This window comes from Trypanosoma brucei, chromosome 10 (genome assembly GCF_000210295.1).
Source record: "Trypanosoma brucei gambiense DAL972 chromosome 10, complete sequence".
Lineage (NCBI taxonomy): Eukaryota > Euglenozoa > Kinetoplastea > Trypanosomatida > Trypanosomatidae > Trypanosoma > Trypanosoma brucei.
This window is the reverse complement of record NC_026743.1, coordinates 3,466,350-3,490,949: the sequence shown is the minus strand read 5'-3', so window position 1 is coordinate 3,490,949 and position 24,600 is coordinate 3,466,350. Positions and strand designations below refer to the sequence as shown.

The 24,600-nt window shown below is 49.0% G+C and overlaps 15 protein-coding genes across 15 annotated transcripts; all 15 read left to right on the top strand.

Moving 5' to 3' along the window:
- Window positions 1-474: 474 nt before the first annotated feature.
- TbgDal_X17970 (protein kinase, putative) lies at window positions 475-1,638 on the top strand (the record flags this gene model as incomplete). The annotated part of the gene is made up of 1 exon (XM_011780656.1): window positions 475-1,638. One exon carries the CDS (start codon window positions 475-477, stop codon window positions 1,636-1,638), a length of 1,164 nt encoding a protein of 387 aa, XP_011778958.1.
- Window positions 1,639-2,451: 813 nt separating this feature from the next.
- On the top strand, window positions 2,452-2,766 carry TbgDal_X17960 (hypothetical protein, unlikely; the record flags this gene model as incomplete). Its single annotated transcript, XM_011780655.1, has 1 exon — window positions 2,452-2,766. One exon carries the CDS (start codon window positions 2,452-2,454, stop codon window positions 2,764-2,766), a length of 315 nt encoding a protein of 104 aa, XP_011778957.1.
- Window positions 2,767-3,514: 748 nt separating this feature from the next.
- TbgDal_X17950 (aminopeptidase, putative) lies at window positions 3,515-4,663 on the top strand (the record flags this gene model as incomplete). The annotated part of the gene is made up of 1 exon (XM_011780654.1): window positions 3,515-4,663. One exon carries the CDS (start codon window positions 3,515-3,517, stop codon window positions 4,661-4,663), a length of 1,149 nt encoding a protein of 382 aa, XP_011778956.1.
- Window positions 4,664-5,414: 751 nt separating this feature from the next.
- Window positions 5,415-6,269, top strand: TbgDal_X17940 (mitogen-activated protein kinase, putative; the record flags this gene model as incomplete). Its single annotated transcript, XM_011780653.1, has 1 exon — window positions 5,415-6,269. The coding sequence occupies one exon, from the start codon at window positions 5,415-5,417 to the stop codon at window positions 6,267-6,269; it is 855 nt and encodes a 284-aa protein (XP_011778955.1).
- A 1,622-nt stretch (window positions 6,270-7,891) lies between these two features.
- Window positions 7,892-9,814, top strand: TbgDal_X17930 (protein kinase, putative; the record flags this gene model as incomplete). The annotated part of the gene is made up of 1 exon (XM_011780652.1): window positions 7,892-9,814. One exon carries the CDS (start codon window positions 7,892-7,894, stop codon window positions 9,812-9,814), a length of 1,923 nt encoding a protein of 640 aa, XP_011778954.1.
- An 839-nt stretch (window positions 9,815-10,653) lies between these two features.
- TbgDal_X17920 (hypothetical protein, conserved) lies at window positions 10,654-11,223 on the top strand (the record flags this gene model as incomplete). Its single annotated transcript, XM_011780651.1, has 1 exon — window positions 10,654-11,223. One exon carries the CDS (start codon window positions 10,654-10,656, stop codon window positions 11,221-11,223), a length of 570 nt encoding a protein of 189 aa, XP_011778953.1.
- A 430-nt stretch (window positions 11,224-11,653) lies between these two features.
- Window positions 11,654-12,568, top strand: TbgDal_X17910 (fibrillarin, putative; the record flags this gene model as incomplete). The annotated part of the gene is made up of 1 exon (XM_011780650.1): window positions 11,654-12,568. One exon carries the CDS (start codon window positions 11,654-11,656, stop codon window positions 12,566-12,568), a length of 915 nt encoding a protein of 304 aa, XP_011778952.1.
- A 512-nt stretch (window positions 12,569-13,080) lies between these two features.
- Window positions 13,081-14,238, top strand: TbgDal_X17900 (hypothetical protein, conserved; the record flags this gene model as incomplete). The annotated part of the gene is made up of 1 exon (XM_011780649.1): window positions 13,081-14,238. The coding sequence occupies one exon, from the start codon at window positions 13,081-13,083 to the stop codon at window positions 14,236-14,238; it is 1,158 nt and encodes a 385-aa protein (XP_011778951.1).
- A 549-nt stretch (window positions 14,239-14,787) lies between these two features.
- Window positions 14,788-16,119, top strand: TbgDal_X17890 (chaperone protein DNAj, putative; the record flags this gene model as incomplete). The annotated part of the gene is made up of 1 exon (XM_011780648.1): window positions 14,788-16,119. The coding sequence occupies one exon, from the start codon at window positions 14,788-14,790 to the stop codon at window positions 16,117-16,119; it is 1,332 nt and encodes a 443-aa protein (XP_011778950.1).
- Window positions 16,120-16,707: 588 nt separating this feature from the next.
- TbgDal_X17880 (SH3 domain protein, conserved, putative) lies at window positions 16,708-17,883 on the top strand (the record flags this gene model as incomplete). Its single annotated transcript, XM_011780647.1, has 1 exon — window positions 16,708-17,883. The coding sequence occupies one exon, from the start codon at window positions 16,708-16,710 to the stop codon at window positions 17,881-17,883; it is 1,176 nt and encodes a 391-aa protein (XP_011778949.1).
- Window positions 17,884-18,234: 351 nt separating this feature from the next.
- TbgDal_X17870 (40S ribosomal protein S2, putative) lies at window positions 18,235-19,035 on the top strand (the record flags this gene model as incomplete). Its single annotated transcript, XM_011780646.1, has 1 exon — window positions 18,235-19,035. One exon carries the CDS (start codon window positions 18,235-18,237, stop codon window positions 19,033-19,035), a length of 801 nt encoding a protein of 266 aa, XP_011778948.1.
- A 262-nt stretch (window positions 19,036-19,297) lies between these two features.
- On the top strand, window positions 19,298-20,326 carry TbgDal_X17860 (hypothetical protein, conserved; the record flags this gene model as incomplete). Its single annotated transcript, XM_011780645.1, has 1 exon — window positions 19,298-20,326. The coding sequence occupies one exon, from the start codon at window positions 19,298-19,300 to the stop codon at window positions 20,324-20,326; it is 1,029 nt and encodes a 342-aa protein (XP_011778947.1).
- Window positions 20,327-20,798: 472 nt separating this feature from the next.
- On the top strand, window positions 20,799-21,770 carry TbgDal_X17850 (syntaxin, putative; the record flags this gene model as incomplete). Its single annotated transcript, XM_011780644.1, has 1 exon — window positions 20,799-21,770. One exon carries the CDS (start codon window positions 20,799-20,801, stop codon window positions 21,768-21,770), a length of 972 nt encoding a protein of 323 aa, XP_011778946.1.
- Window positions 21,771-22,124: 354 nt separating this feature from the next.
- Window positions 22,125-23,048, top strand: TbgDal_X17840 (ribosome biogenesis protein, putative; the record flags this gene model as incomplete). The annotated part of the gene is made up of 1 exon (XM_011780643.1): window positions 22,125-23,048. The coding sequence occupies one exon, from the start codon at window positions 22,125-22,127 to the stop codon at window positions 23,046-23,048; it is 924 nt and encodes a 307-aa protein (XP_011778945.1).
- Window positions 23,049-23,975: 927 nt separating this feature from the next.
- On the top strand, window positions 23,976-24,512 carry TbgDal_X17830 (T. brucei spp.-specific protein; the record flags this gene model as incomplete). Its single annotated transcript, XM_011780642.1, has 1 exon — window positions 23,976-24,512. The coding sequence occupies one exon, from the start codon at window positions 23,976-23,978 to the stop codon at window positions 24,510-24,512; it is 537 nt and encodes a 178-aa protein (XP_011778944.1).
- Window positions 24,513-24,600: the final 88 nt, after the last annotated feature.

Genomic DNA, 24,600 nt, shown 5'->3' with positions numbered 1-24,600 from the left:
AGGGGTAGGGGATGTTTTTTTGTCCTTCCTAATTTTCTTTTTTTCTATTTGAATTCACAACACTGAAGCTGGCGTGGTTACTTCCTCGCAGCGCGGGGTACGTTTGTCAAGGTTTCCTGGAGACGTATTCATGTTTTTGTGTTTTCTGTCCTGCCTTCCAAATCCCTGTTACACATGTTGACTTTTCCCTCCTCTTCCTTTCTAATTTTTTTTTACTTGACAGAGTGATTTTGTGTTTGGTTATTATATAATATACGCATTAAGTTAGTGACATTCTCCAACTCGTATACGCTGGTCCGTATACTATCGGAGGTAGGAGAGGGAAATACGAAAAGGTGGCCCCCACTGTCAGGGATACCCAAGGGGGGAAGGAAAGGTAACACATATTTTAATAGAGATAAAACTTCATACAGGGCAGTAATAGGTGAGTGATAAACTTCTTTCGGTTATCTGCTTTACGAAAGTGCGGAGGGGATGAATCGGTATACGATATTGGGTCAGCTAGGTGACGGTTCGTTCGGTGTCGTGAGTAAGGCCCAAAACACCAGCACAGGAGAAGTTGTTGCCGTTAAAAAGATGAAGCAACGTTTCTCTAACTGGGAGGAGTGTTTACAGCTACGTGAGGTTCAGTTTCTTAGGAAGGTGCACCATCCTAACATCGTAAAGCTAAGGGAGGTTGTTCGCGAGAACAACGAACTCTTTCTTATATTTGAGTATATGGAAATGAACCTCTTTGGGATTCAACGGATGCGGTCCGAACAAATGGGAGGTGTTCAAAGCATTTTCAATGACCGGGAAATCCGAAGCATTATGTGCCAGACTCTTTTAGCGGTACAGGCCATGCACAAGAACGGTTTCATGCATCGCGATCTGAAACCTGAAAATTTGCTGACGAAGGGGGATGTTGTGAAGGTGGCCGACTTTGGATTAGCTAAGGAAATTCGTTCTCGACCACCGTTCACGGAATATGTGTCGACTCGGTGGTACAGGGCACCGGAAATAATCCTCCGTTCCACTCACTACAATTCCCCTGTAGATATATGGGCTTGCGGTGTCATATTTGCTGAGCTTTATCTGAACCGACCCCTCTTTCCGGGGTCGTCAGGTAATGACCAACTGTTCAAGATCTGTTCAATTCTTGGGGCTCCAACTACCGCAGAGTGGGATGAAGGTTACCAGCTCTTGCGTCGCCTAAATATGCGCTTTCCAACGGTGGCTCCAACACCACTACGACAGTTATTGGCTGGTGCTCCACCAAACGCCATCGATTTAATGGAACAGATGTTGAAGTTTAACCCGAGTGACCGTCTAACAGCTACGCAGTGTCTTCGGCATCCTTACTTCACTGGCACAGGAAGTGCGGCGGAGGCTGGGGGTACAGCGACGGCAATGTATGCGGGTATCGCCACCGGCCAGCCTCACAACCCATTTCATGCTGCCGGTGCTGCACGCAGGTTAAGTGTCAGTACGACAAGCTTTGGTGGATGCGAGGGAGCTTCTTCTGCAGCTACACTAGGAAGGGACCGGGCTAGTTCATCTACGACCTTGTTTTTTGGGGGAGGACCTCCCGGATCAGATTCTGCCGGATCGCAGCTGCCTCCCAAACCTGGACTTGACGATGAAGCGTTCAACTTTTAACCTCGGGTGAGGATCCGCGGCATTTTTACATGTGGATCGTTTCGAATAATTGTGGTGTGCTTTTTTCTTGTTTTTGCCTGGACATTGGGTGCCTCACCGGAGGGGACGTTTTTTTTTTTTGAGTCCGGTTGACCTCTGGTAGACATGACTGACGGTCGAGAGCGTGGTTGGGTTGTGTATACTCTTAAGGTGGACTAGTTCTTGAACAATTTGTGTTTTGTGCCGTACCACTCATTTTACGGGCGTCTAATGTAAGAATGCCTTTATGTGTTGCATGGAAACCCGCTTGTGCTGCGGACCTCACACAATGATATTGAGTCGCTGATCGCACCCACATGGGAGTTGAATTAAAACAGTGGGACATGAGCCACCCATCTGGTTACTTGTTTTGGTGAAAGTCTTCCTGCACTTGGCAAGGGTATGGGGTCCTGTTTTGTCAAGCTATATGCCGACAACACATTGTGCGGTGGAATGGAATAATCTCAGAGGGTGAGGGTGGGCGTGATTAAATACGAAGGCACTGCTACTGCTGCTCCCAACTTTCGTACTGGATACGGAGCATTTGTCCACGCTGTGCATAGTTTGTGATGATTTCCGGTGGTCTTCGGTTGACTTTGCAGTGCAATGGTGCCCGTTGGCTCACCGAGTGGCGTTGTGTCGATCATGTTTGTGTTTGAGGGTCCCAGCAACAAATTCTTGCGTGTTTTCATAGAAGGGTTGGTAAATTACATATCTGCACTGTTTGTGCCCCTCAGGAAATGGATGTTATTATTAATAAATCATTAGAGAATAAGGCTGCGGTGATATTACGAAATGAGGTGGAAGGGAAGCGAATGTTTTGCTGCATTGATTGGCACATTCAGCCATGCTGTCGTGTGCACTCCTCTTTTTAATATACGATTAGGAAAGGGTTCAGCCTCTTTGAGCTGTGATTTGCGTTATGTACGTTTGCCTTTTACTTTGTGTAAACACTCCTTGAACTTGATATCTTCTTTGCTGCACAATACGTCGCTCCCCCACATGAAGTGGCTTGAAGGTGCTGTTCTGTCGGATAATCTTGCATTTTTCGTATTTTTTTTTTTAGTGGTGGTGGTTGAGGAGGGAGAGTGTAATTTTCATGACAAATGAGGTTGCTAAGATTCTCTCACTTTACAATTTGTCTGATTGAACTTCTCTAATGTGATCTTTCGCTACAGACTGTTGAGGTACGTGTCATGGTGCACCGACCCGTGCTGCAGTTGCGACGGTGACGACATGGGGGACACCCACACATGTCGAATAATCATTGTACGTTTTTGTCCCGCATTCCTGAACCAAGGTTCTGTCATTTTTGCCCTTCATCGTTTGAGATATTGTTTCGCAGCGCCTTTTTTGTTATTTTTAAATGTTCACGATCTTGCACTTCAGTGTACTCTGGCAAGTTTTGAACATGGACGCTGTCACTTGTTGATAATGCCCCGTGGTGAGGGGCGTACTGTTGGCTCTTCTGGTGCTTAATCGGATGTGCAGAGGGTCTGGCCCCACCCTATCTGCTGCACTTTCCTTGCAACTTTCCCCGGTGATTTTCGAAGGTGCCACTTCTTGTCCTCCTCTAACTGTTGTAAAGAGAGCGACTCCCCCTCCTTCTCCCCAGGGTATCTGTCCGTTTTTTGTTTTTGGTTGCTGTCATTGACTTTGCTGTTGGTGTTGTGGCCTTCGTGTGGATGATACTATGTTCACTGACCCTTCTCTCTTTCGGTGTTTGTTCTCTTTTATTCCTACCCTGCCTCTGCTCAGTTTTTTCCTTTTTGAAGTTGAGGAGCACGGGTCATATCTGTCACACGGGTGTTAGTAAACATTTTGTGCCTTTATCACTATTACCAAACCATAATAAGCGATGTCTCGGCCAGAAGGTGAGGAGGGGAAGATTGAGGAATGGGAAGACGTGGATGAACAGGCCGAAGAGGAAGAAGAAGATACCACTATCAACAACTCTGATGTCGTGATGCGGTACAAGAAGGCCGCTGTCTGGTGTAACGAGACGCTGCAGGTTCTTCTTGACGCCATCGTACCTGGTGCAAAGGTTTACGACTTGTGCAAACTGGGTGATGAAACGATCGCGAAGAAGTTGAGGACGATGTTTAGGGGCACAGAGAAGGGTATTGCCTTTCCCACTTGCATTTCGCTGAACAACTGCGTGGCGCACAATTGCCCATCTCCCGGTGACGATGCAGCCTCACAAGTGGTGCAACTTGGTGATGTTGTACACGTTGACTTGGGCATTCACATTGATGGATACTGTGCTCAGGTAGCGCATACGGTACAGGTGACGGAAAACAACGAGCTTGGTTCGGATGAGAAGGCAGCGAAGGTAATTACAGCTGCTTACAAGATCCTTAACACTGCTGTGCGCAAGATGCGTCCAGGCACAAATGTGTATGAGGTAACAGAGGTCATCGAAAAAGCTGCTGCTCACTACGGCGTAACACCCGCGGAGGGAGTGCTTTCGCACATGCTGAAGCGCTACATTGTGGACAGCTTCCGCTGTATTCCCCAAAAGAAGGTGGCTGAGCATCTTGTCCATGACTACACTTTGGAAGCTGGGCAGGTGTGGACATTGGACATTGTCATGAGCTCTGGAAAGGGCAAACTGAAGGAGCGGGATCTTCGTCCCTCCGTCTTCAAGGTAGCCCTGGACAGCAAGTACACCATGAAGATGGAGTCGGCACGTGAGCTTCAGCGAGAGATTGAGTCAAAATATGGAACATTTCCTTTTGCCTTCCGCAACTTAGAGACGAAGAAAGCTCGCCTCGGTCTATCGGAGATGGTAAAACATAGTGCCGTTGTTCCGTACCCTGTGCTCTACGAGAAGGACGGCGAGGTAGTTGGGCACTTCAAGGTGACGTTGCTCGTGACAGCCAAAAAGATTGAAGTTGTGACTGGCTTGAAAATGCAGAAGGCGCCAGAGCTTCCTCCATACACCGACGAATTGCTGCTGACAACGAGCAAGCTTCCGTTTTCGCTAGAGAAGAAGCGCAAGGAGTAGTGAAACGCCGTGTGTGTGTGTGATAAGACATCGCAGTGTCTTTTTTTTTTAAAGGAAAGTATGAGAGAAACGGGGGAGCGAGAAAGATAGCTTTGATTCAGGAGCGGCTAGAAGACGGATGAAGTACGCCGCTAAGCTACTGCCTTGCCCTTTTCCTCCCTTTCTTTTCCATCATTTAGTCCACGCGAAAGGTCGATGGGACCGGAGTGCATGAACGGTGGGGAAGGGATTGTAGAGGTGGAGGGAGGCGGTGTTGATGATGGTGGCATAGCAGAGCCTGGGATGGAGCGGGATGAGGATAGGAGTGCCACTGGTGCGACAAAGGAGGTGTTACGTACAATCGCCGGAACAAAGAAAAAAAAGGGTAAATATAAGTAAAGAAAAGATATAATAAGGATAAAATGCCCGCGCGTTTCTTAACAGCAATTTATTTTAAGGGAACTTCGTGAGAATCGCCTTTTCTAATTTTTGTGCAGGTTCACTTCGTCAGCTCAGTCGGGCTATTTGAATGATACCTTCTGCTTGTAGTTCACACCGGATTTCCCTCCTCTACTTTATCTGGTGCTGCGTGCATGGCCGCCCGCGACTGGCTGCGCTTAAATGACAGTCATCAAGGATTGTTTTGGCTTCTTTGCCATATTTACGGTGAAAACCAAAAAGGAAAAGTAATAAGGTAATCAGCCGTTCACACAAAGGAAAACAAAAGGAACCCATCCATACCCGGGAAGAGGGCGGGAAAAGACTAAGTGAAATGCCCGCAGGCATGTGTTCCGTGGATGTGGCTGAGTTGAACCAAATAACGATGGGTAAGAAACTTGGTAGCGGGAGCTTTGGCTCAGTATATGCCGGCATCCTTCCCAGTGGGCAGTTTGTTGCTGTTAAGGAGTTGGAATTGGCGGAAGATTCCCCAACTAACACCGAGGTGGAGGTTCACAAGAAGTTGGTGCATGAAAACGTCATTCGATACCTTCACAGCCGCATCGATAACGAGAGCACGCCCAAACGTTTGTACTTGTATCTCGAGTTTGTCACTGGCGGCTCCGTTTCGTCGCTCATGAAGACTCTCCCCAATGGTCATCTGCCGTACCCAGTGGTGCGTGTGTATTCCCGCCAAATGTTTTCTGGATTGGAATATTTGCACCGGAATAAAGTTGCTCACCGTGATATAAAGGGGGACAACCTGCTTATATCAATGGACACAGGCATAGCAAAGCTCGCCGATTTCGACCAAGCGAAGGTTATGACCACATATGGAACTCTTCGGCAGGCGGCGACATCCACGCTTGCAGGCACTCCTTACTGGATGGCCCCAGAAGTTATTACGGATGAGAATGGGTACGATCCATTTAAGGCGGATATTTGGTCGGCTGGGTGCACGGTTGCCGAGATGATTACGGGTCGTGCACCGTGGACACCCATGGCTAATGTGATGCATATAATGAACAAACTCGCCATGTCCACAGGTTGGCCCGATGCTATCCCAAAGGACCCTAATGCCTTAGGATCGCAGGAGGCGTACGATTTTCTTGACTTATGTTTCCGTCGCACCGTTGCGGAGCGCCCCGATGCTGCAACGCTCTTGCAACATCCCTTCTTAAAGGTCTAGTGGCGACTGAGTTTAAAGATAAAATTAATTTGTAGGAATGATTTTTTTTTTTTAGGGGAGGAGAAAAAGCGAATAATGCAGACTGGCGTGCTATAGGAGGCAAAACGTGCTGTTTGATGTAAGGGGTGGGGGAAGAGGACAGCACAATTTGAAGGAATGTGGTAGTGAGCAATGGCACCTATGGTGGATGGAGTGATGGAAAGGGACAGAAAGGGGAGGGGAAAAGGAAGGAAATTTGGTGATTAGTGGTTGGATAAGTGGTAGAGTGGGTTACAAAGGGAGTAGAGAGGGGGGGGGGGAATTCTTCACGGAACCAGGTAGGAGAAAGGGATTTGTGAAAAGGCGTTTCACCTGAGGGACTGTGTTTGTGGCGGATGCTAGAGTCTGGGGTCGGTTGTACCTCCAACGTTTGAGCACGTGGAACGAATGCAAGGTGAATACACTCTGGAGAGGCCAGAATAGGGAATACTGGACCTAATTTTCAATAAGAGGCGACACTTACGCTAACGGTGTCAGTGTTATGAATGTTCCTTTTTCCGGTGCTGCCCCTTTGCTTGAAGACCCAAGGTTTATTATTCATTTTATTTGCCTTTTGCTTCTCTTATTTGTGTTTCCAGTTTCGCCTCTGTGAAGGGTTGAAGCGTGTGTCCTGGGTCATCCCTACAGACCGTGTTTGCGTACACGTGCGTGAGTGACGTTGTTTTCACCCTTTTGCCTCCCGTCTTGCAGTGGGATCCTCTCGATTCGTTTGCTTTCTTCCGTGCAAAATGTGTATGTCTGACATATTTGTTAAAATGAGAGCTGAAGGCAGGCTAGGTGGTGCCGCATTATTGCATGTGATACCCTTTCTAAGCTGGAGGCGTGTGTGGCGGTGGATGTTGCCTCTTATTTTTACTTCTTGGGAGTAGGAAGTTCTCCAGGGCATGCTTTTTGGTACTTACATGATGTAGGACGTGGCCCCTGCTGCTTTACGTATCCGTGGGGATAAATACGCTTCTGTCATCCTCTTTGGTTTCCAACTCGTTTGTTTTTGTTCTTCGGTTGTTATGCTTTTCTCTCTCCTTCCCATTGCCTCTACGTGACTGCCACCTGTTTTTCGTAACTTTTTTCTCCATTTATTTGTTGTTTGTTTGTTTTTGCTCGTAGGGGGGACCATCGCCTTGCTTGTGACGGCTCTGTGGTGTCAGCTCGCCGGTATATACATTTAAAGATATACCTAGTGTTTATCTCCCCCGGGGGTAATATGGAAGAATGGTGCCCCACTAACTATTTACGTCCACGAGTGGTGCTTCTTGGCTTCCCGTTAGAAGGAAAAAAAAGAAAAAGGCTGAATGCTTTCATCCCCCTTCTTGTTCTTCCTTCCTCTCATCAATTTCATCAATTGCTTTTTTCCCCCCTTTCCCCTGTACACCCGTGGCTGGTGCCGGCACTACTATCCCCCCTCTCTTTTGGTTATATTTGCTTCGCAATGAAATTGTCTTTTCTGCCTTTTTTTTCTCTCAACGTGTGTTCTTAATGAAACGGTGTAAAAATAAATTAGGTGTAAGAAAGCATAAAAAGGCAGCGTTGCTTCCCTTTTATATACCAGTGATAATCTCTCTGCGTTGGGGTTTCTTATTGAAATGGAATCCACTGACACAGAAGTGACTGCACAAGAAAACCCACCAACGGCGGATGTCACTCATGTAGATAATAAATATATCATCCATAACGATTCTGTCGCCGGGCGTGGGGCGTGGAGCGTAGTCAAGCGCTGTTCGGTTATTGATCCGTACGAGCCACCGTCATTTCAACCAGGAATGAAGGTTGTTGTGAAGATAATACAGAAGGAGTACCTTTTGTCTCTGACCAAGGGAAATGTGGAGCGCGCCATGGCAGAGGTGAAACGGGAGATCGATGTACTACGTCACATTCCGTCGCATGGTAATGTTGTCACATTTTTAGAGTACATTGAGACAGAGGAGGAGTTTCTTCTTTTCTTTGAGGAGGTTCAGTGTGGTGACTTGTGTGAAATAATTCTCCAAGCACCGGAGGGGAAACTGTCTGAGGAAACGTCGAAATACTACACATATCAGATAATAAAAGCTGTGCTACATTGTCACATCCACGATGTTATTCACCGTGACATAAAACCGGAGAATCTGCTTGTTAGTGATGACGATAACATCAAGTTGACGGACTTTGGTCTTGCTAAGCGGTCCAAAGGCATATGTACGTCCGCGGAGGAGCGCGATGCATTAGATCCTATTAGTTTATCCATGCAATACCCTGGCGCTGAGCGCCTTATTGGTAAGCGCATCGTTTGCTCAGATGTCATTGGCACGCCTCGGTACGGCCCACCAGAAATGTTTTATGCAAAATTTACTCAAACGCACTACGATGGTTTCAAGGCAGACACATGGTCGGTTGGTGTCGTGACTTACATTATGCTCTCCGGGAGCTTTCCCTACTCCGCAGCTGCCCACGCCCCAGAGAAGGAGGTTTTTCGTTTCATCATGGACACGACGCTGCCCGAGCCGCAGGGCATATCGCCCATCGCCTTTGATTTCATTGAGAGGTTGCTAAACAAGGATCCCCACAAACGAATGTCTCTCAACGACGCGCTTGGGCATCAATGGTTAGAGGATGTAGCGCGCCCACGACAATCGGTTATGGTACCAAAAATCCTTGAAACATTGCCCACTCCTGAGGTGGCTCAAGCTTGCAAAATGTTCAACAAGGAGGCACAGGCGTTGCACCAGTGTATTACACTCCTGCAACGTGAAAACCAGAGACTGCGAGAGGCACAGGAGCGGCGGGAGGAGAGCCGAGCGACACGCGAGAAAGAAAACCGCCGCACGAGCACCCCGCGGCGAGCCGAGACTCCTTCCACGGCTTCGCGTGTCGGTGCAGGCCGCGCCGCCGGCACAAGCAGCTCGCTGCGGGTTACTTCTCCTGCACGCACAGGCGTGCGTCCAGGGCGTAGCAGCGCCAACGAAAGTTCCAACGGCTCCATGTCACGACCAGCAGGCAACAGGTTAACGACACGGAGCCCACTTGCGAGAAGCGCGGCAAGTACCGTTCGACGTGGAACTCCCGTTCGGGTTGCTGGGGCCACACACTCGCGTACCATCGGCTCAACACCGATGCGCAGCGGTACGCCGTCCCGAACTACCACCACGGGTCGGAGCACGTCGGCAGCGCGTGCCGGTGTGTCTCGGCTGGCGAACAGCTCTCTGCCGGTGAGCCATACTTCAACAAGGACCACCACACCCGGGCGCTTCGGCACCCGTTCCACTACACCCGGTCGTTCCGCCGCCGTTAATCACGTTAGCTCGGCGAAAGATTTGCATATAGGTGACATTGTCACGTATAAAGGATTCCGTGCGGCTGTTCGCTTCAATGGCCCTACAGCTTTTGGTGCCGGTATCTGGATAGGATTGGAAATGTTTGAAGGAAATGAAGGGACTAACGATGGATCTTCGTTTATTGATAAAAAACAATACTTTACATGCCCGAAAGGGAAGGGTGTCTTCGTTCGGGCGTCCCAAGTCAAGAAGGTGTAGCCAACCCTTTCTATCTACTATTTTTAAACCTTTTCCCGCTTCTTTCATGAAGGGATTTCACGCCGTCGTGCTTGGAGAACTGGGGAGAAAAGGGGGGGGGGTAGATTTCTGAAAGTTGGTGGAAGGTAAAAAAAAAAAGAAAAAGAGGATGACGGAGCGAAAAGCGAGGAGGTTAACCAAAGGTAAGAAAGGGTGGAAGATTGGAAGAGTTGTTGCCAAAGGGGTGGCGTGTTGGAAGAAGTTCAGCCTGGTCGACCCAACTGCGCTGATTCAGTTGAACACATGGGTGAAGGGTATAGCTGTCGTTTTTTCTTCATGTTTTCCCTTCCTGGCCGAGTTGTTACCCGCAGATGACTCGCACTAGAGATAGAGCAAAGGAAAGAGAGTAGAGTTAAGGCAGGGGGGACAGCAGTGTTGTTCGTGCCGCCTAATATATTATCATGCACATTATCTTGGGGTCCAACCTTCGGTGAGGGGGAGGGGTGGTGGAGTGATTGAAGGGGACATTCTTTCCAGTCTGCATTGGCGCTCGCTGTTACTTGCTGCCTCTCCCTTTAACTTGTGCGCTTCATGTGGTTATGTTGGGATCCTCTGTGTGGGGATGCGCCACTCTTTTTTTCCTTCTTGTATGGCGCTTCCGGCAAGGGGCCTAATTGAGTTAAGTGTATACCAGTGCTTTGGAGATCCTTTTTCCTAGTGGAGCTCTAAACCAACACTTTGGTTCGTTTCTCGTGCCTGGGGGATTATCTACCCTCTTGTTCTCTGTCTCTTTCTTCCTTTCGCTGGAAAATACGTGATAGTTTCACCGACACCACTCTACGAAGATACCTTGAACCGCTATGGACTTCCTAAACGAGAGCCAAACAGGGCAGGACATTAACCAGAACTCATTCAATGGAAACGCTGGACCAGCCCTCCCCAACAGTGAGGAAGGTGACAATACGATCAGTTCGGAGGCCCCTTCTGGAGTCCCGGCAATGCCACAAGCATCGGAGGCCGCGGTGATACCTCAAACTCCCCAAACCCCACAAATTCCACCGCAAACAGCAGCGCCGGTGCAGCAATCGAGCGCCACCATTGCCGTCTGCCAAGCTGCTAAAAAGGGTATAGATGCCCGAACTGCTGAAATTGACGCGAAATCAAGGGAAAAAGAGAGGCAACTGACAGAAGCAGCCCAGGCATATTTGAAGGAACAGAATAAGATGCGCGAGGAAAAGATAAAGGAGGTCAAAGCGAAGCACGTGAAGGAGCAGGAAGTACAAGAAAAACAGAAGCCATGCTCGGATGAAAACGCTGTGTGGGTCAATGTGGGGAAAATGGTGGCTTTCAACAAGGTCAATAAGTACTCCAAAAATACGGAGCGGATGAGGAGCATTCTGGGTAAGTTGTCACAGTCAGGGAGTGGATAGCGTGACCGTGACCACAATACCAATAAGGCTGTTTGTATGCACAAGGGTGTGTGCACGTACTCCAAAAATAAGTGGAAGCGAGGACGATTATGTGGCGCCCCCATTTTTTTGCTTAAGCACATCTGACTTGCTTCTTCTCTCGCCCCGCTCGTCCATGCAGGAAAGCAGAACTGAAAGAAAGGAAGCGGGTGCTTCATGAAATATACACAAGCGCAATTTATCCTCCTTTTGTACCGGGTCTGGTGACGCTGAATTACTATTACTTGCTGCTATTTCATCTATTGTCCGTCACTGCATAAAAGTTATGCTTTTTATTAACATGCAACAGTTTATCGTAAAAGTTCTCCTCCGGTCCTTTAAAATTCATATATCGATCAACTTTATCTTAACGTTTTTTAATAATTAGGTGCCCGAAGTAATCTGAGTAGCAATGCGCGGTGGTAGAGGGGGCGGCCGCGGTGCAGGTGGTGGCGGCTTTGGCCGTGGCGGTAGAGGACGGGGAGCTTTCGGCGGCGGCGGCGGTGGAGGACGCGGCGGGGGTCGTGGCTCCGGCCGTGGCGGTCGCGGAGGAGGCCGAGGTGGGAGCCGCGGAGGTGGACGAGGCGGAGGCAAAGCCGGCGGTGGGGTGAAGGGCAACATATTCCAACCCCATGCTCGTATGCGTGGCTGCTACCTCCTTGCGGGTAAAGACACTCTTGCCACAAAGTCACTTGTACCTGGTGTCTCCATATACGGTGAGAAGCGCGTAAGCGGTACAATTGCCGGAGAGACCGAGTCCTGCGAGTTCCGCGTATGGAATCCATACCGGTCGAAACTTGCGGCGGCGATTTACGCTGGTGTTGCTCAGATATACATGGAACCGGGCTCAACAGTGTTATACCTGGGTGCTGCCAGTGGGACAACTGTTAGTCATGTGTCTGATTTGGTGGGTCCGGAGGGTGTTGTGTACGCTGTGGAGTTCTCACACCGTAGCGGGCGTGACCTGGAGGAGATGTCGAAACGTCGGAGTAATATTGTCCCGATCCTTGAGGATGCCCGCTACCCGCAGAAATATCGGATGCTGATACCGCGTTTGGTAGACTGCATCTTTATGGATGTTGCTCAACCCGACCAGGCGCGAATATTAGCTCTGAATGCACAACACTTCTTGAAACAGAACGGTGGTTTTGTTATTTCGATAAAGGCCAATTGCATTGATTCGACAGCGGACTCTGCTACTGTTTTTGCATCGGAGGTGCAGAAGCTGAAGGACTCAGGGCTGAGACCGAAGGAACAGGCCTCGCTGGAACCGTTCGAGCGTGACCACGCTGTGGTTACAGGTTACTACAAATCCCCCCCGCAATAGGAATAGGAATGTGGACAAAAGGATGTAGGAAAGCCACGTTTGGTGGGAGAGGCTGCGTGGGGAGCTCTTTGTCTGACTGTGTGATCTGAGATTATATGTTTGTGTTTCACGTTTCCTATGCCCGGGTTGGAGTGGGGAGGGGAAACGAACATTAAGAAGGAACCAGCGAATAACAGCGAGAAAAACTATTATAAGGCAAGAGAAGAAAGATGAATATGCAACGGAAGTAAATGGAAGTTTTCTGTATGAGTGGGGGAAAATAAAGGAATAATGAAATCATTTATATGATCGACGTTAATCATTTTACGTAATAACAGGGACGTAACTGACTGTGTGGTATGTGGGCGACTACATTGTGATTGTTTGCGCAATCCTATTTCCGCACCAAACTGCTTTCCTTCGATTATTTTCCCCGTCGTATCACCGTTTCTTTTTTTATTTTTCCCCTCTTCTTCCTTGAATCCTGTTTTTAATTTGTTACTAATGGGGAGTGTAGCTCTAAGTTGCTAAGTATGATACCTCGAGCAGCGCAAATACGGCAGCAGCAGGCTCAGGAGCGGCGTAACAAGCTGGAGGAGAGCGCGGCTCGTGCTGCTCGGGAGGATGTGTTTGCACGGCACAACGCCATGTATGGTGTGCAGCGGCCCAATTCACGGTTTGCTAATACCAACCGCTACTCTCGACGGGACCCCAACCGTGGTATAATCACTCAAGCCGAGTGGGATGCTGTCGTAGGCGAGCATGAAAATTCTGGCTCTATGTTTCGCATTTTTTTCTCCGTAGCGGTAGTGATTGCCATTTCGTTGCTTGCGTTAGCGAAGTATGACGTGGAGTTTAACCTGGAGCCACCTCAGATTGAGAGTGGCAAAGGGTTCGGTGAGGTCAATCCGACTCATGATGGTGCCGTCACTCCAAGTGAAGCGGAGAGCTATTACGAAATATTGGGTGTGAAGGGGAGAATCCGTCCGAAATCTACCGGAGCTGCTGCTGATGAGGCAGGTGGAGAGGACCTTGACAAGGAACGACGGCGGGAGAACTACCGCATCCGGCAGGAAATCCGTAAGGCGTATAAAGAACATCAGGATGCGCGAGGGCAGCTGGTTCACTGTGGTCGTGCGTGCGAAGCCAAGAATCAACAGGTGGAGCTTGCGTACAATCGCCTTGCCTCTCAGGTAGACCGTGAACTTTTCAGTGTTTTGCTGGACACGAAGGATACGAAGGACGCACGCTCAGTCGACCCCGCTGAACTGAAGAGAGCATACGAAACAAAAAAGAAATTAGTGGAAGAGACGGAGAAGAATGAGGAAGACCGGTCGATGGTTCTTGAGGAGCTGAAGGATGCATACGACATTCTTGTGAACCCTGAGGCACGTAATTACTATCTTCTCTATGGGATAAAGCCTCCAGAGCATATGCGGTATACCAGTGCTCGCAGTGGTGGATGGGGACAGGAGATGACGCTTGGAACGTTTAAATACCGTGTGATAATTTCGTGGCTGGACTTCATGCAGGAATATATTGGACTGTGGGGTGAGACCATTGTGTTACTTTGCGCAGTAGGCTTCGTCCTTTCGCGCCTTCCAGCTGCACTGCGGCAGTCGGAGAGCATAATGGAGGATCTTGAATGGGAAGATGCGATAGAGGAGGAGAGACGGCGGAACGGTGAATAGACATACGTAGTGCGTTACCGTCATTCCTTTTAGGATGCTGTGGTGTGGATGGTTAAGGGAATGCAGCATATTTTTATTTGTTGGATAACCGGTTCAGAATGGTTGCTTGAATTTTCTCTGTACGCCCTTGTCCTATGCAGTATTGAATGTAATAGATGGCTAGTGTGAGAAGATGGGACTCGCGCACTTATATACGTTGGGTGTGGCTTCTGTGCGTGGCGTGTTGTCTCCATGTCTTCCTGTTCGTCTTTAATATGTGGTGGTTTACCCTGCCGATAGTGGGGCGAAACGTATTGTGGCTTTGCTTGCCTGGTTTCCCTATGATCCTTTCCCCTTGACCGTGTAAGCAACGGAGTATATGTTTCCTTTTTCTTGTGTGTAAATGGGGGCGGTGCTTACGTGCTTGCCGAGCTCGCTATTGATTGTCTTGTTGGATCTATGAGTCTGTTGCTGCTTCTTAAAGTCGCTGTCTCTTATTTTATTTCTACTTCTTTTACCACTGCACTTCTCCCTTATTACTGCTGAGAAAGGGAAGGGAAAAAGTACGGTATGCAGCAGGCGGACTATTATGCGATCCTGGGGGTTCCAAGGACTGCGTCTAAGGACGGAATACGAGAGGCTTACAAACTGAAGGCGCTCGAGTTACATCCTGACAAGAATCCCGAAGGGGAGGCAATATTTAAGTTGGTCGTTAATGCATACCAGATATTGCGTTCGCCCACTAAGCGTCGAAAGTATGATCAAGAGATAGGCCTGAGAGAAGTTCGGCGGGATGGTCCTACGGCGCGAGCCCACAATGTACCGAGACCAAATGCCACTGAAAGGGCAGCGAACGCGGCGGGCCCTGTTCCCAATTCTTATGGTACGCGTACTTCTAGAGCAAACCCGATGTCAGAAGAGAAATTGTTTGAAGATATCTTTATGCAGTATACAAAGGGGACGTACGGGGGCAGTGCCCCGAATTCGAAAAATAACTGTGAAGGCTTTCGTAGACCCGGCAACTCGGAAACAAGCTTCTCAGAATGGTTCAAAAGAAAACAAGAAGAACTTAGACAGGCAGAAGAGGTTTGCAAAGCTAAACTAGACTATGCAAAACAGTTGGAGACCGAGGAGAAGAAGCGAGCGGAGGAATGGAGGAATCTCCAGGAGAAGAGAGAGCGCGAACGGGAAGAGGAGTTGGAGCGCGAGAGGGCAAGGATGGCGTGGGAAGAAGAGAACCGTCGCCGTGAGAGGGAGGCGGCTACAAGGCAACACAAGGCCGAACAAGAGAAACAGAAGATGGCTGAGTATGCTGAGTTTCAGAAGAAACAGCAGGTGGATCTCGATACCCATCTCAAGGAGCTTGCTACTAAAAAGAGAGAACTAGAGGAGGAGCGGCGACGCTTGGCTACTGAGAAGGAACAGGCTCAGCAAGACACAACTGAACAGGAACGCTCACGCCGTGAACGCCAGAGGCAGCGCGAACAAGATATAGCATCGGAATTGCAAAAAGCGGAGCTGAAGATAATAGAAGCCCTTGCTCAACAAGCTCAACACGAAGCATCGGAGAAAGCTCGAGAGGCGAAGCGGAAACAGGAAGAGGAGGCGCGGTTGAGGCAAGAAGAGCTCCAACGTCAGGAGGAGCAGCACCAGGAAGAGACATTGCGCCAACTGACCGCTGAGCAGGAGGAAGCACGCCTGAAGGCAACACGAGAGCTTGATGGGAAACGAAAGGCCTTGTTGGAACAAATTGTCTTGGAACGCCAGCGTCATCAAGACGACGTGGAGGCAATGAGACGTGAAACCGACCGCATTGAGGCCGAAATGCAGGCGAAGCTTGATGCATTGCGGGAGGCGAAGCGATCAGGTCAACCAATTAACTTGGATGAGTGGAAACTATAAACCTTCTCCAATTTGTTTCTCCAAGTGTTCACCAATAATTAAAAAGATTTCCTTCACGCGGTAGCATGTGTGTAGAAGCATACTCTCCCTTTATGTACGAAGGTTTTTTCTCGTTTTTGTTTTTACAAGTTGTTGTTGTTATTAACGCCTCCAATTTTTTTTCTTCCTCTGCTGTTGACCCCCCTGCCGTCGTGCCCTCTTTAGTCACCAGTTTTTTTTTTTGCCCCCAGAGCTACTCCTGGGGCTGGGTTGTTGCGCGTTTTTTTTCTTCCTTGCGTCTGCCGCTTGCGAATCAATTTCACGTCACGGAACATGAGAGGGCGGCTTTATTATCAAGTATGTGTGCGGGTTAACGTGAAATACGCTTTGCATCAGCTGTAATATTGATTCCATCAACATAACCTATTCTATCTTGCCGAAATCTATACTCTGCTTCCTTGTCACTCACCCCCCCCCCCATGGCAATCGAGCTTAACACTGCGAAAAAAGTGTAAAGGTGAAAGGGAAAGGAAAGTGTTTCTAGAGGACGTGCACGCACCCAAGTATATCTACATATATCAGCGCGTGTATACTTGAAGCGAAGGAAAAATGTACGGTGGTTATGGTGCAGGGATGCCATCGATGTACGGCAGTGGAATGTCTTCAATGTACGGTGGCTATGGCGGAGGGATGCCATCGATGTACGGCACTGGAATGTCTTCAATGTACGGTGGCTATGGCGGAGGGATGAGCTCAGTTTATGGTGGCCTTGGTGGTGGGATGAGTTCAATGTATGGAGGAGGTCTTTCTTCAATGAGCGGTACCTATGGTGGCATGGGGATGAACGGCATTCTGGGCAATCCAGTTGGTGGTGCTATAGGCGGCAATGGCATGAATGGGGCCTTAGCGCTTCCCGGTGACCAGGCTGGTGGTGGGTTGTTACCTTCCCAGCCTGACCAGCAGCAGCCTCTGCAGTTTGCTAAACCCTTAGCAACCGAAACTCGCCGGGAGAGACGGGCGCGCCGGCGACAAGAAAAGGAGGCTGTAGAAAGGCATCGCCAACAGAAGAAGCAGCTGGCTATACACTCAACCATCGAGGTCGTTGGTCATGTGCTTCAGATTCTTTTCCAATTAATGCGGTCGGGCTTAGAACTGTTTGGGGTTGGCTTTGGGACGTACTACAGTATAAAGGCTCTGAAGTCTATAGTAAAGAGTCAGGAGGGTGCAGTACCAAAAGGGATTTCTGGAGCAGCGGTTGCAAAAGCCGCGGAATTAGCCCCCAGTGGGTCTTCTGCGCCTCCAGCAGGCGGAAGATGGAAGTCGTGGGTTTTAAGGGTTGCACTATTTATACTCATGGAAATACTGTACCGGGCACATCTTCGGTACCGTAACTGGACAGCTCGGCAGTCTTTAAGACGAAAAGATTCTGACTTGACCCTGAGTGAGGAGGATGATGAATTACAGGATGAACTGTCTGAGAGTGAAGATTGTAGTAGTGAGGAGGAGTGGTCTGATGAGACAGTAGAGGCAACGGCTCGCTCGTCAAATCGACACGATGCGCAACACTGTAATGGTGGACGTGTCTACGTAGCCATGTTTGATTATGTATCCCCCGAGAAAGAGGGGTTTATTGGATTCAAGACCGGGGACCGGTTTATTGTTGATGACTACACGGAAAATGGTTGGTGCCAGGCAACTACCGCAACTGATGACAAGAAATTGGAGCGGAAGGGACTTGTGCCGGGAAATTTTTTGCGTCTTCTGGAGAGGGAGACAAAACTCTAGGAACTCGTCATCTAAACCACTGTCCCCTGCTAATAATTCCTGTTTTGTCTACCGCCCTGATATACCCATCTGATGCAGCGATGTAGGGGTTAAATCCTTTACCGTGTCAGGGCATCAGATATTACTTTTCTCGCAGACAAACAACTTTTTGTCGTTAAATGACACTGCTTCGGCGGTGTTTCTATTTGATCACCATGAATTTCTGAGTTTTTTATCACATTTGCATATAAATATATATATATATATATATATGATTCCCTACCTGTCGATTTCCCTCTTTTTCTTCTACTTCTACTCAACACTGCCGACTTCCGTCGACCCGCCCAAAGCAGACGTCCAAGAACAGTGAGAATGGCTGACGCACCACGCGGTACAGGTGGCGAGCAGCGCGGCTTCGGTCGTGGCCGTGGCGGACGTGGCGGTCGCGGCGGTCGCGGTGGTCGTGGCGGTCGTGGCGGTGGTGGTGATGAGAAGGAATGGGTGCCATGCACAAAACTTGGCCGCCTTGTGAAGGATCAAAAGATCACCTCGCTGGAGGAAATCTTCCTCTTTTCGATGCCCATCAAAGAGCATCAGATCGTGGACCAACTGATCCGCGAAGGCGACCTCCGTGATGAGATGATGCTTGTTTTCCCCGTGCAGAAGGCAACGTCTGCCGGACAGCGCACACGCTTCAAGGCCTTCAATGTTGTTGGTGACGGTAACGGCCACATTGGTGTCGGCGCCCGCGTCGGCAAGGAGGTGTCCCTGGCCATCCGTGCGTCAATGATCGCTGCGAAGCTGAGTATTGTGCCTGTGCGCCGTGGCTACTGGGGTAACAAGATCGGTGAACCGCATACAATCCCTATCAAGGTAACCGGGAAGTGCGGCTCCGTTGCCGTTCGCTTGATCCCTGCCCCACGTGGTGCTGGTATCGTTGCTGCGCCTGTGCCGAAGAAGATTCTTGAGTTTGCCGGCGTTGAGGACGTATATACTAGCTCATGTGGTAAGACGCGTACGCGTGGTAATTTCATCATGGCCACATTCTATGCGCTGCGCAAGACATACGGCTTCCTTACCCCCGACCTCTGGGCGGAGACGGAGGTGTCGCGCGACCCCACCGACGAGCACTCCGAGTTCCTCTCTATGGGAAGGAAGATGGTGGCTGCTTAACGAGATCCGGGCTGTACAGGATTGTTTCTGCTTTATTTTTCGGTTTGGTATTTTTAATTTAATGTTTTTAGTGTGTTGCCTCTTTGTACGTTTGCCCTGGTCTTTTTCCTCCTATCTTTTTAGTGCTTGTGGTTGTATTATGAATGCTTCGTTCTTTTTCCTCATGTTCTTCCCCTTTCGGGGTGCCTCTAAAGGGTTTTTGTTATTTTTCTGCAAGAAGAGGATTGTCTGTAGTAATTTTTATTTTGTCGGTTGATTGTTAATGAACGCGAGAGGTAAAGGACGACCCGTGAAGGCGGATGAGAAGGATGGTACGCGCAGTCGGCCAAATAAAGAGGAAAAGCAAAATCAACCGCTAAACGAGGCAAGAAAAAGGGCTCCCGTAGGCAACAAAGGTGGGGACTCGCGACCAACCGACCCCCCTTCAACCAAAGGCCCTTTGGTGCAACAAAAGGTTCGTGTGCCTCCTTCTAATGCATGGGCGAGGGGTGGTAGTTCACCTTCGTTTTTAGAGATCGCCCGCGGTAAGAACGAAGTTGTGGTTGCTCTACCGGCCCCGGAGCCGGAGTCGGAACCCGAACCCGAACCCGTAACCTTTTTGAATGGAGGTGATACGATTGCGGTGACGGAGGATGCTGTAGACTCACCAGCTGAGGTTCAGGATGAGGTTCCTATAACTATGGAACCACCGAGCAACAACGAAGAACCTCCGTACATTGCTATACAGGAAGAGATTCCCGTTGTGGACGTACCCATCGAACCACAGGAAGAGGAAATGGAACAGGCACCTCCAGTGAAGTATTATGTGCTTGAGATTGACCGTATCTTTGAGGAGCAAACTGTGCTGCCTCCACGAGTGACAGCTGTGGCGTCAGAGAATTTATGCACGTTTACCTTTTCTGGACAACCGGGTGAACAACCACCACAGCTGGGTTTGCCCACCACGCAGTCCCAGCATTTCTATCGGGCGGAACCGTCGGCTGCAGCTCGTATTTTCCCGAATCCGGTCGCAGTGTCGGATATCACTCGAAATACGCACTGGAATCCGCAGCCGAACCATGGTGTCGACTTGTCGTCAATGGGTTGGCGGCCACTGGAGAGCAGTACAAGACCTTTTCACCAAGGAATGCAATACAATTCTTATGGCCCTCCCTCGCAACTCCCGCAGCGGAACTTCGGCCCCACAATGAGCAGAGTGCGTCAACCCGATTTGGGAGAACACCCTCTTCGTTCCCTTCGCGATTCTACAACCATCAACCGTCAGCTTGGCAACGGTGAGGGTGTATGGTAATCGTTTTCCAGTATGGGAGCTGGGGGCGCGGGTCCGCACGAGCAAGGGAGAGGGGAAATAGTAAAGGAATGGAGAGACGAAAGAGAAAAAGGCCAATGAAAGGAGTGAGGGAAGAATGTTCCACCTTAAGGAGAGAAAAGTGATGGGTAATCCAAGGAATGAATCGAACGACGCGGGCGTTTTACTTTCTTTTCCCTTTGCGGTTCCCGTTTTTTTTCTCTGTATATCTAATAAGAAAGGTTCTTTACAACACCTCGCGGTTTACAGTGTTAATATATCTGTCGATTGGTTACAGCGATAAGTGTGTAGGTTGTGTGCTGTTTCCTTGTTGGAGGCTCGGCAGTCTTTTGTGTGGTACATTTCCGCTCCATTCACCCGTGCAAACGCTTTATCATTTTTGCTTTTAACTATATATATATATATATATTCTTGTTTTGCAGTTGGTTGTGTAGGGGTTTATTGAGAGCAGTAAATGCCTAATTACTTACCCAACAGGGATGGCTTCATGCGTGCCATGCTGCGGGAGACAATAAAGAGGATCCGCCGTGTGCGTGAGCGTGCGGGCCGTACGGATGAGCCCAAAGAGATAGAAACGACCGGCGACCCCTTTCGTGATTTGACGTTAGCGTTCATTCGCTGCGTCGAGCGAGTTAAGGAAAATATTAAGGAACGCAATGAGGGCGCTGCGCGCCACGGTCAGGACCGAATAGCCGTGGAACAATCACTTGCAATACATAAAGACATAAGAAACCTTGAAACTATACTGGAAGAAATGAAGCAAGAAGTGAATAAGTCCGGTGCTGCCCTTGAAAAGGAAACCAGAAGGAAGAAAGCGAAACCACACAAGATTGCTTTGTTGGAGAAGGCGCATTCTGCCAAATCTGGACAATATAAGGATTGTCTTGCTACTCTGGAGCTGGTAAAGGAGTCTGACCACCAGCGAATTGCTGCAACGAGCGGGGTGAATGTGGGTCAGGAATTGCTTGTCGGTCGTAGGGCCCAACTTCGTGGCGAACTTGGCTCATTGTGGCGAGACAAAAAGGACGGTGGTGGTCATGTTGATCCGTACGCGGGGGCTAACCTTGAAGACGACACGGTGGGTGGAGGCCGCTTGGAGGATCACGAGGACACGGCGGAGGCGATGAAGACAATTGCGGCCCAGGACAAGAAAATACAAAATTCTCTTGAAGTAGTTTCAAAGGGAGTGTCTAGGTTGCATACCCTAGCACTGGAGATTGGGGGGCAGATTGATATGCAAAATAAGCATTTAGACAACACGGAGCAGGTAATGAATAAACAAACCGAGCAGCTGCACACTCTGAACGTACGCCTGAAGAAGCTCGTTAAGGAAATGAAGCCAATGAGTGTTTTCTTATACGTTTGTTGCATCTTACTCATTATGTCCTTAGTAGGTTTTTTTCTCATGCAGTTTGACGTCATATGAAAATGTTGTCCCCTGTGTATACGGAGGCACGTAGAGGGTGGTGATGCTTGCTACCGTAATAGTTGCACAACCCTGTTCGGTTTGTTCTTTGCTTCTCAGACCAGCTTTTTCTTCCTCTTACTGTTATGAGCGCAGTGCCTTTTTTAAAAGGAATTAAAAACTTTTTGCTCTGGGAGGACTGGTGATGAATATCGGCTTTTGATGCACAGGGGTTGCGCCCACATAATGCAAATGCGTGTCCATATTTGTTTAAAGAGGTTTCAGGTCTCTTTCATATTGTATCTTATCTCTTCTAAATTGACTTGTGAAAGTGTTGCGGTGGAAAAGGTTGTTTGCAGAAGAAGGAAGTAGTCAATGGTTAAGAGGGAGAAACGTCAGCGGCTCGCCGATTCAAGTGAGGAACATGGAGGGACCCAGGAAACAAAGCAAGAAGTTCATGGGGAAAGGGGTGTGGTGGAGGAGTCAATGATCGGCGAAATGCAGCTGAAACGCGCAACAACGGATAAGCGGATGACAAACCGGCAGAAGTGCCTAGTTTTGGGCTCCCGTAATATATCTAGTCGAGACCGCCATCTTCTTCTTGACATCCGGAATTTGATGCCGCATGCTCGGGAGCACCCGAAGCTTGGTCGTACTGGTGGCCTAGGAGATAGTGTGATTGAACTTTGCGAGCTTCACCAGTGCAATAGTTCACTCTTTATTGAGGCTCACCGCCAGGATATCAGTTACCTTTGGATTGCTCAGGCTCCGCGGGGTCCCAGTGTGAAGATGCAATTAACAAATGTACACACGGCAGATGAACTACGCATGGCTGGAAACTGCTTGAAGTATAGTAGGCCGCTCCTCCACTTTGACAGGGATTTTGAGACCCAACCACACCTACGGGTCGTGAAGTCACTTCTCCAAATGACATTCAATACCCCACGGTATCACCCAAGATCTAAGCCGTTTGTTGACCACATTTTGTGCTTTTTCTACCTTGATGGACACATATGGTTCCGTCACTACCAGATAATTGACACGGAGCCAAAGTCATTGATGGAAATTGGACCACGTTTTACGTTGGAGCCGACGTCCATATTCAACGGGTGCTTCAAGGGGAACGTCATTTGGAAAAATGCGCTGGCCAGGACCCCCACGGAGCAGCGTCGCGACAGGAAGACGCGGCGGCTGGAGAAGGTACACATGAACGAGGCCGTTAAAGCGAAATCAAAGATTCACAAGGCGCTAAATCCCGCGCCGGAACCGAACCCATTGGACTTAGTATTCCGCGATTGATAATTGTGGTTCGGCTGTTGCATTTCGTACCTTCTTTGCTTGTCTCATTGTGCAACTCAGGGGGCCTGGTGGTGTAAGCGTCGAGGCCATTGTGAGCCTGCAATAAGACACAAAAAGAGTGACGACAGAGTGGATGCATTTGAGAATTCCTAAGAAGGGTGAAGACGCATGACAGGAGTGTGGGGAGTTGAGAAAAAAACCGAGATCTCCCCTCTCCTAACCAGTTCTCCGTATTCCAACATCTGAATAGTTGGGGGAGGGTCGGTGGGTTGCAGCGGTGTTTCATGCGAGGGGGGCTAAGAATGATGATGGGAGTAAGGCGAGAAGGTTTATTTTCTTTTTGAAGCGCGGAATAATCACCGAGTAAAATTAACATGTGTTCACCACCTTAATTCTCATTTCTGCACCTTGGCAACTTGCGCCAATTCCGCAGCGTTTTTCTTTCTCCCCCCAACGGTTGTTGACTTCGCGAGGGGAAAGTCGCGGGGCTGGAGGGGGAGGCGCGGTTGAGGATAAATGAGTTTGACTTTTTTTTAAAAAAAATTTATTAACTCGATATGTCTTCACGTTTCTTCTTTTTTTTTTTAATTTTTTTCATCTCTCTGTTCATTTGCTTAAGTGTTGATGCGTCTTGCTTGTGTTTTGCCGCAGCAGGTGGAAGGAGGTGATTGAGTTACCTTCTTTGTTGAGTCTTTGCCCGATACGCAGACCAGCGCAGTGCTTTCACGAGGTGGATTAAGCCGATGACGGATGTTAATGGATTATCTGTATCTCTCCACGCGGTTTCGCCCGGTGGAGGAGTGTGTGAGGTTAAGCGCAGTTTGAGCAATGGGACGGCCACTGGAATGATTTCACATTTTCGGGCCCACCAAGTGAGGTAGCGGATTCTACAAGCGGTTATGCGTCTAATGTTTTAGTAGCAACAATATGTCTAACACGAAGTGGAGTATACGGTTTAGCGGCCGTGGGGTATTGGAGAGGTCCTGCTGTTGTTTTCTCAGGGGGGGGGGGATTGACTCAGGCCGGTTTGAAGAACGTGACAGCAATGAACTCAGCCACCATGCGCTGTGCAGAATAAAAATAAAAAAAAACTGGAAAATCGCTCAGTTCCATGCCATGATGGACTTTTTTTTTTCCGTTTCCCTCGGTGAGGTGCTGTCCTTTATGCGCCGATTCATGGATTTTAAATCCTTGACGGATACTGGAATTGCATTTTGTCTTCTGGTTTTCTATTTCCCGTTGCCCCTCTTTTTGATTCTTTTTCTTCGATTGGGGTTCTGTGGGTCGAATAATATGCTGGTTTCCACTTGGAGGCTCTACCGGGGCAGCGAAGGTGGCCAATGCTTCGCCCCCGTGCATGTGTGCGTTGTCATCACTCTCTGGCCTCATATTTGTACGGTCGTATCTGAACTGCCGCTTTGCATCGTTTGTTCATCTCCTTTGCATACATGCCGGTGCCGCTAATTTCTTTTTTTTTACTTTGGTTACTGGGTGCTACTTGGAATATGTGCATGAGGGGGAGGCTGACCCTTTTGAAACCTGAGGGAAAGAA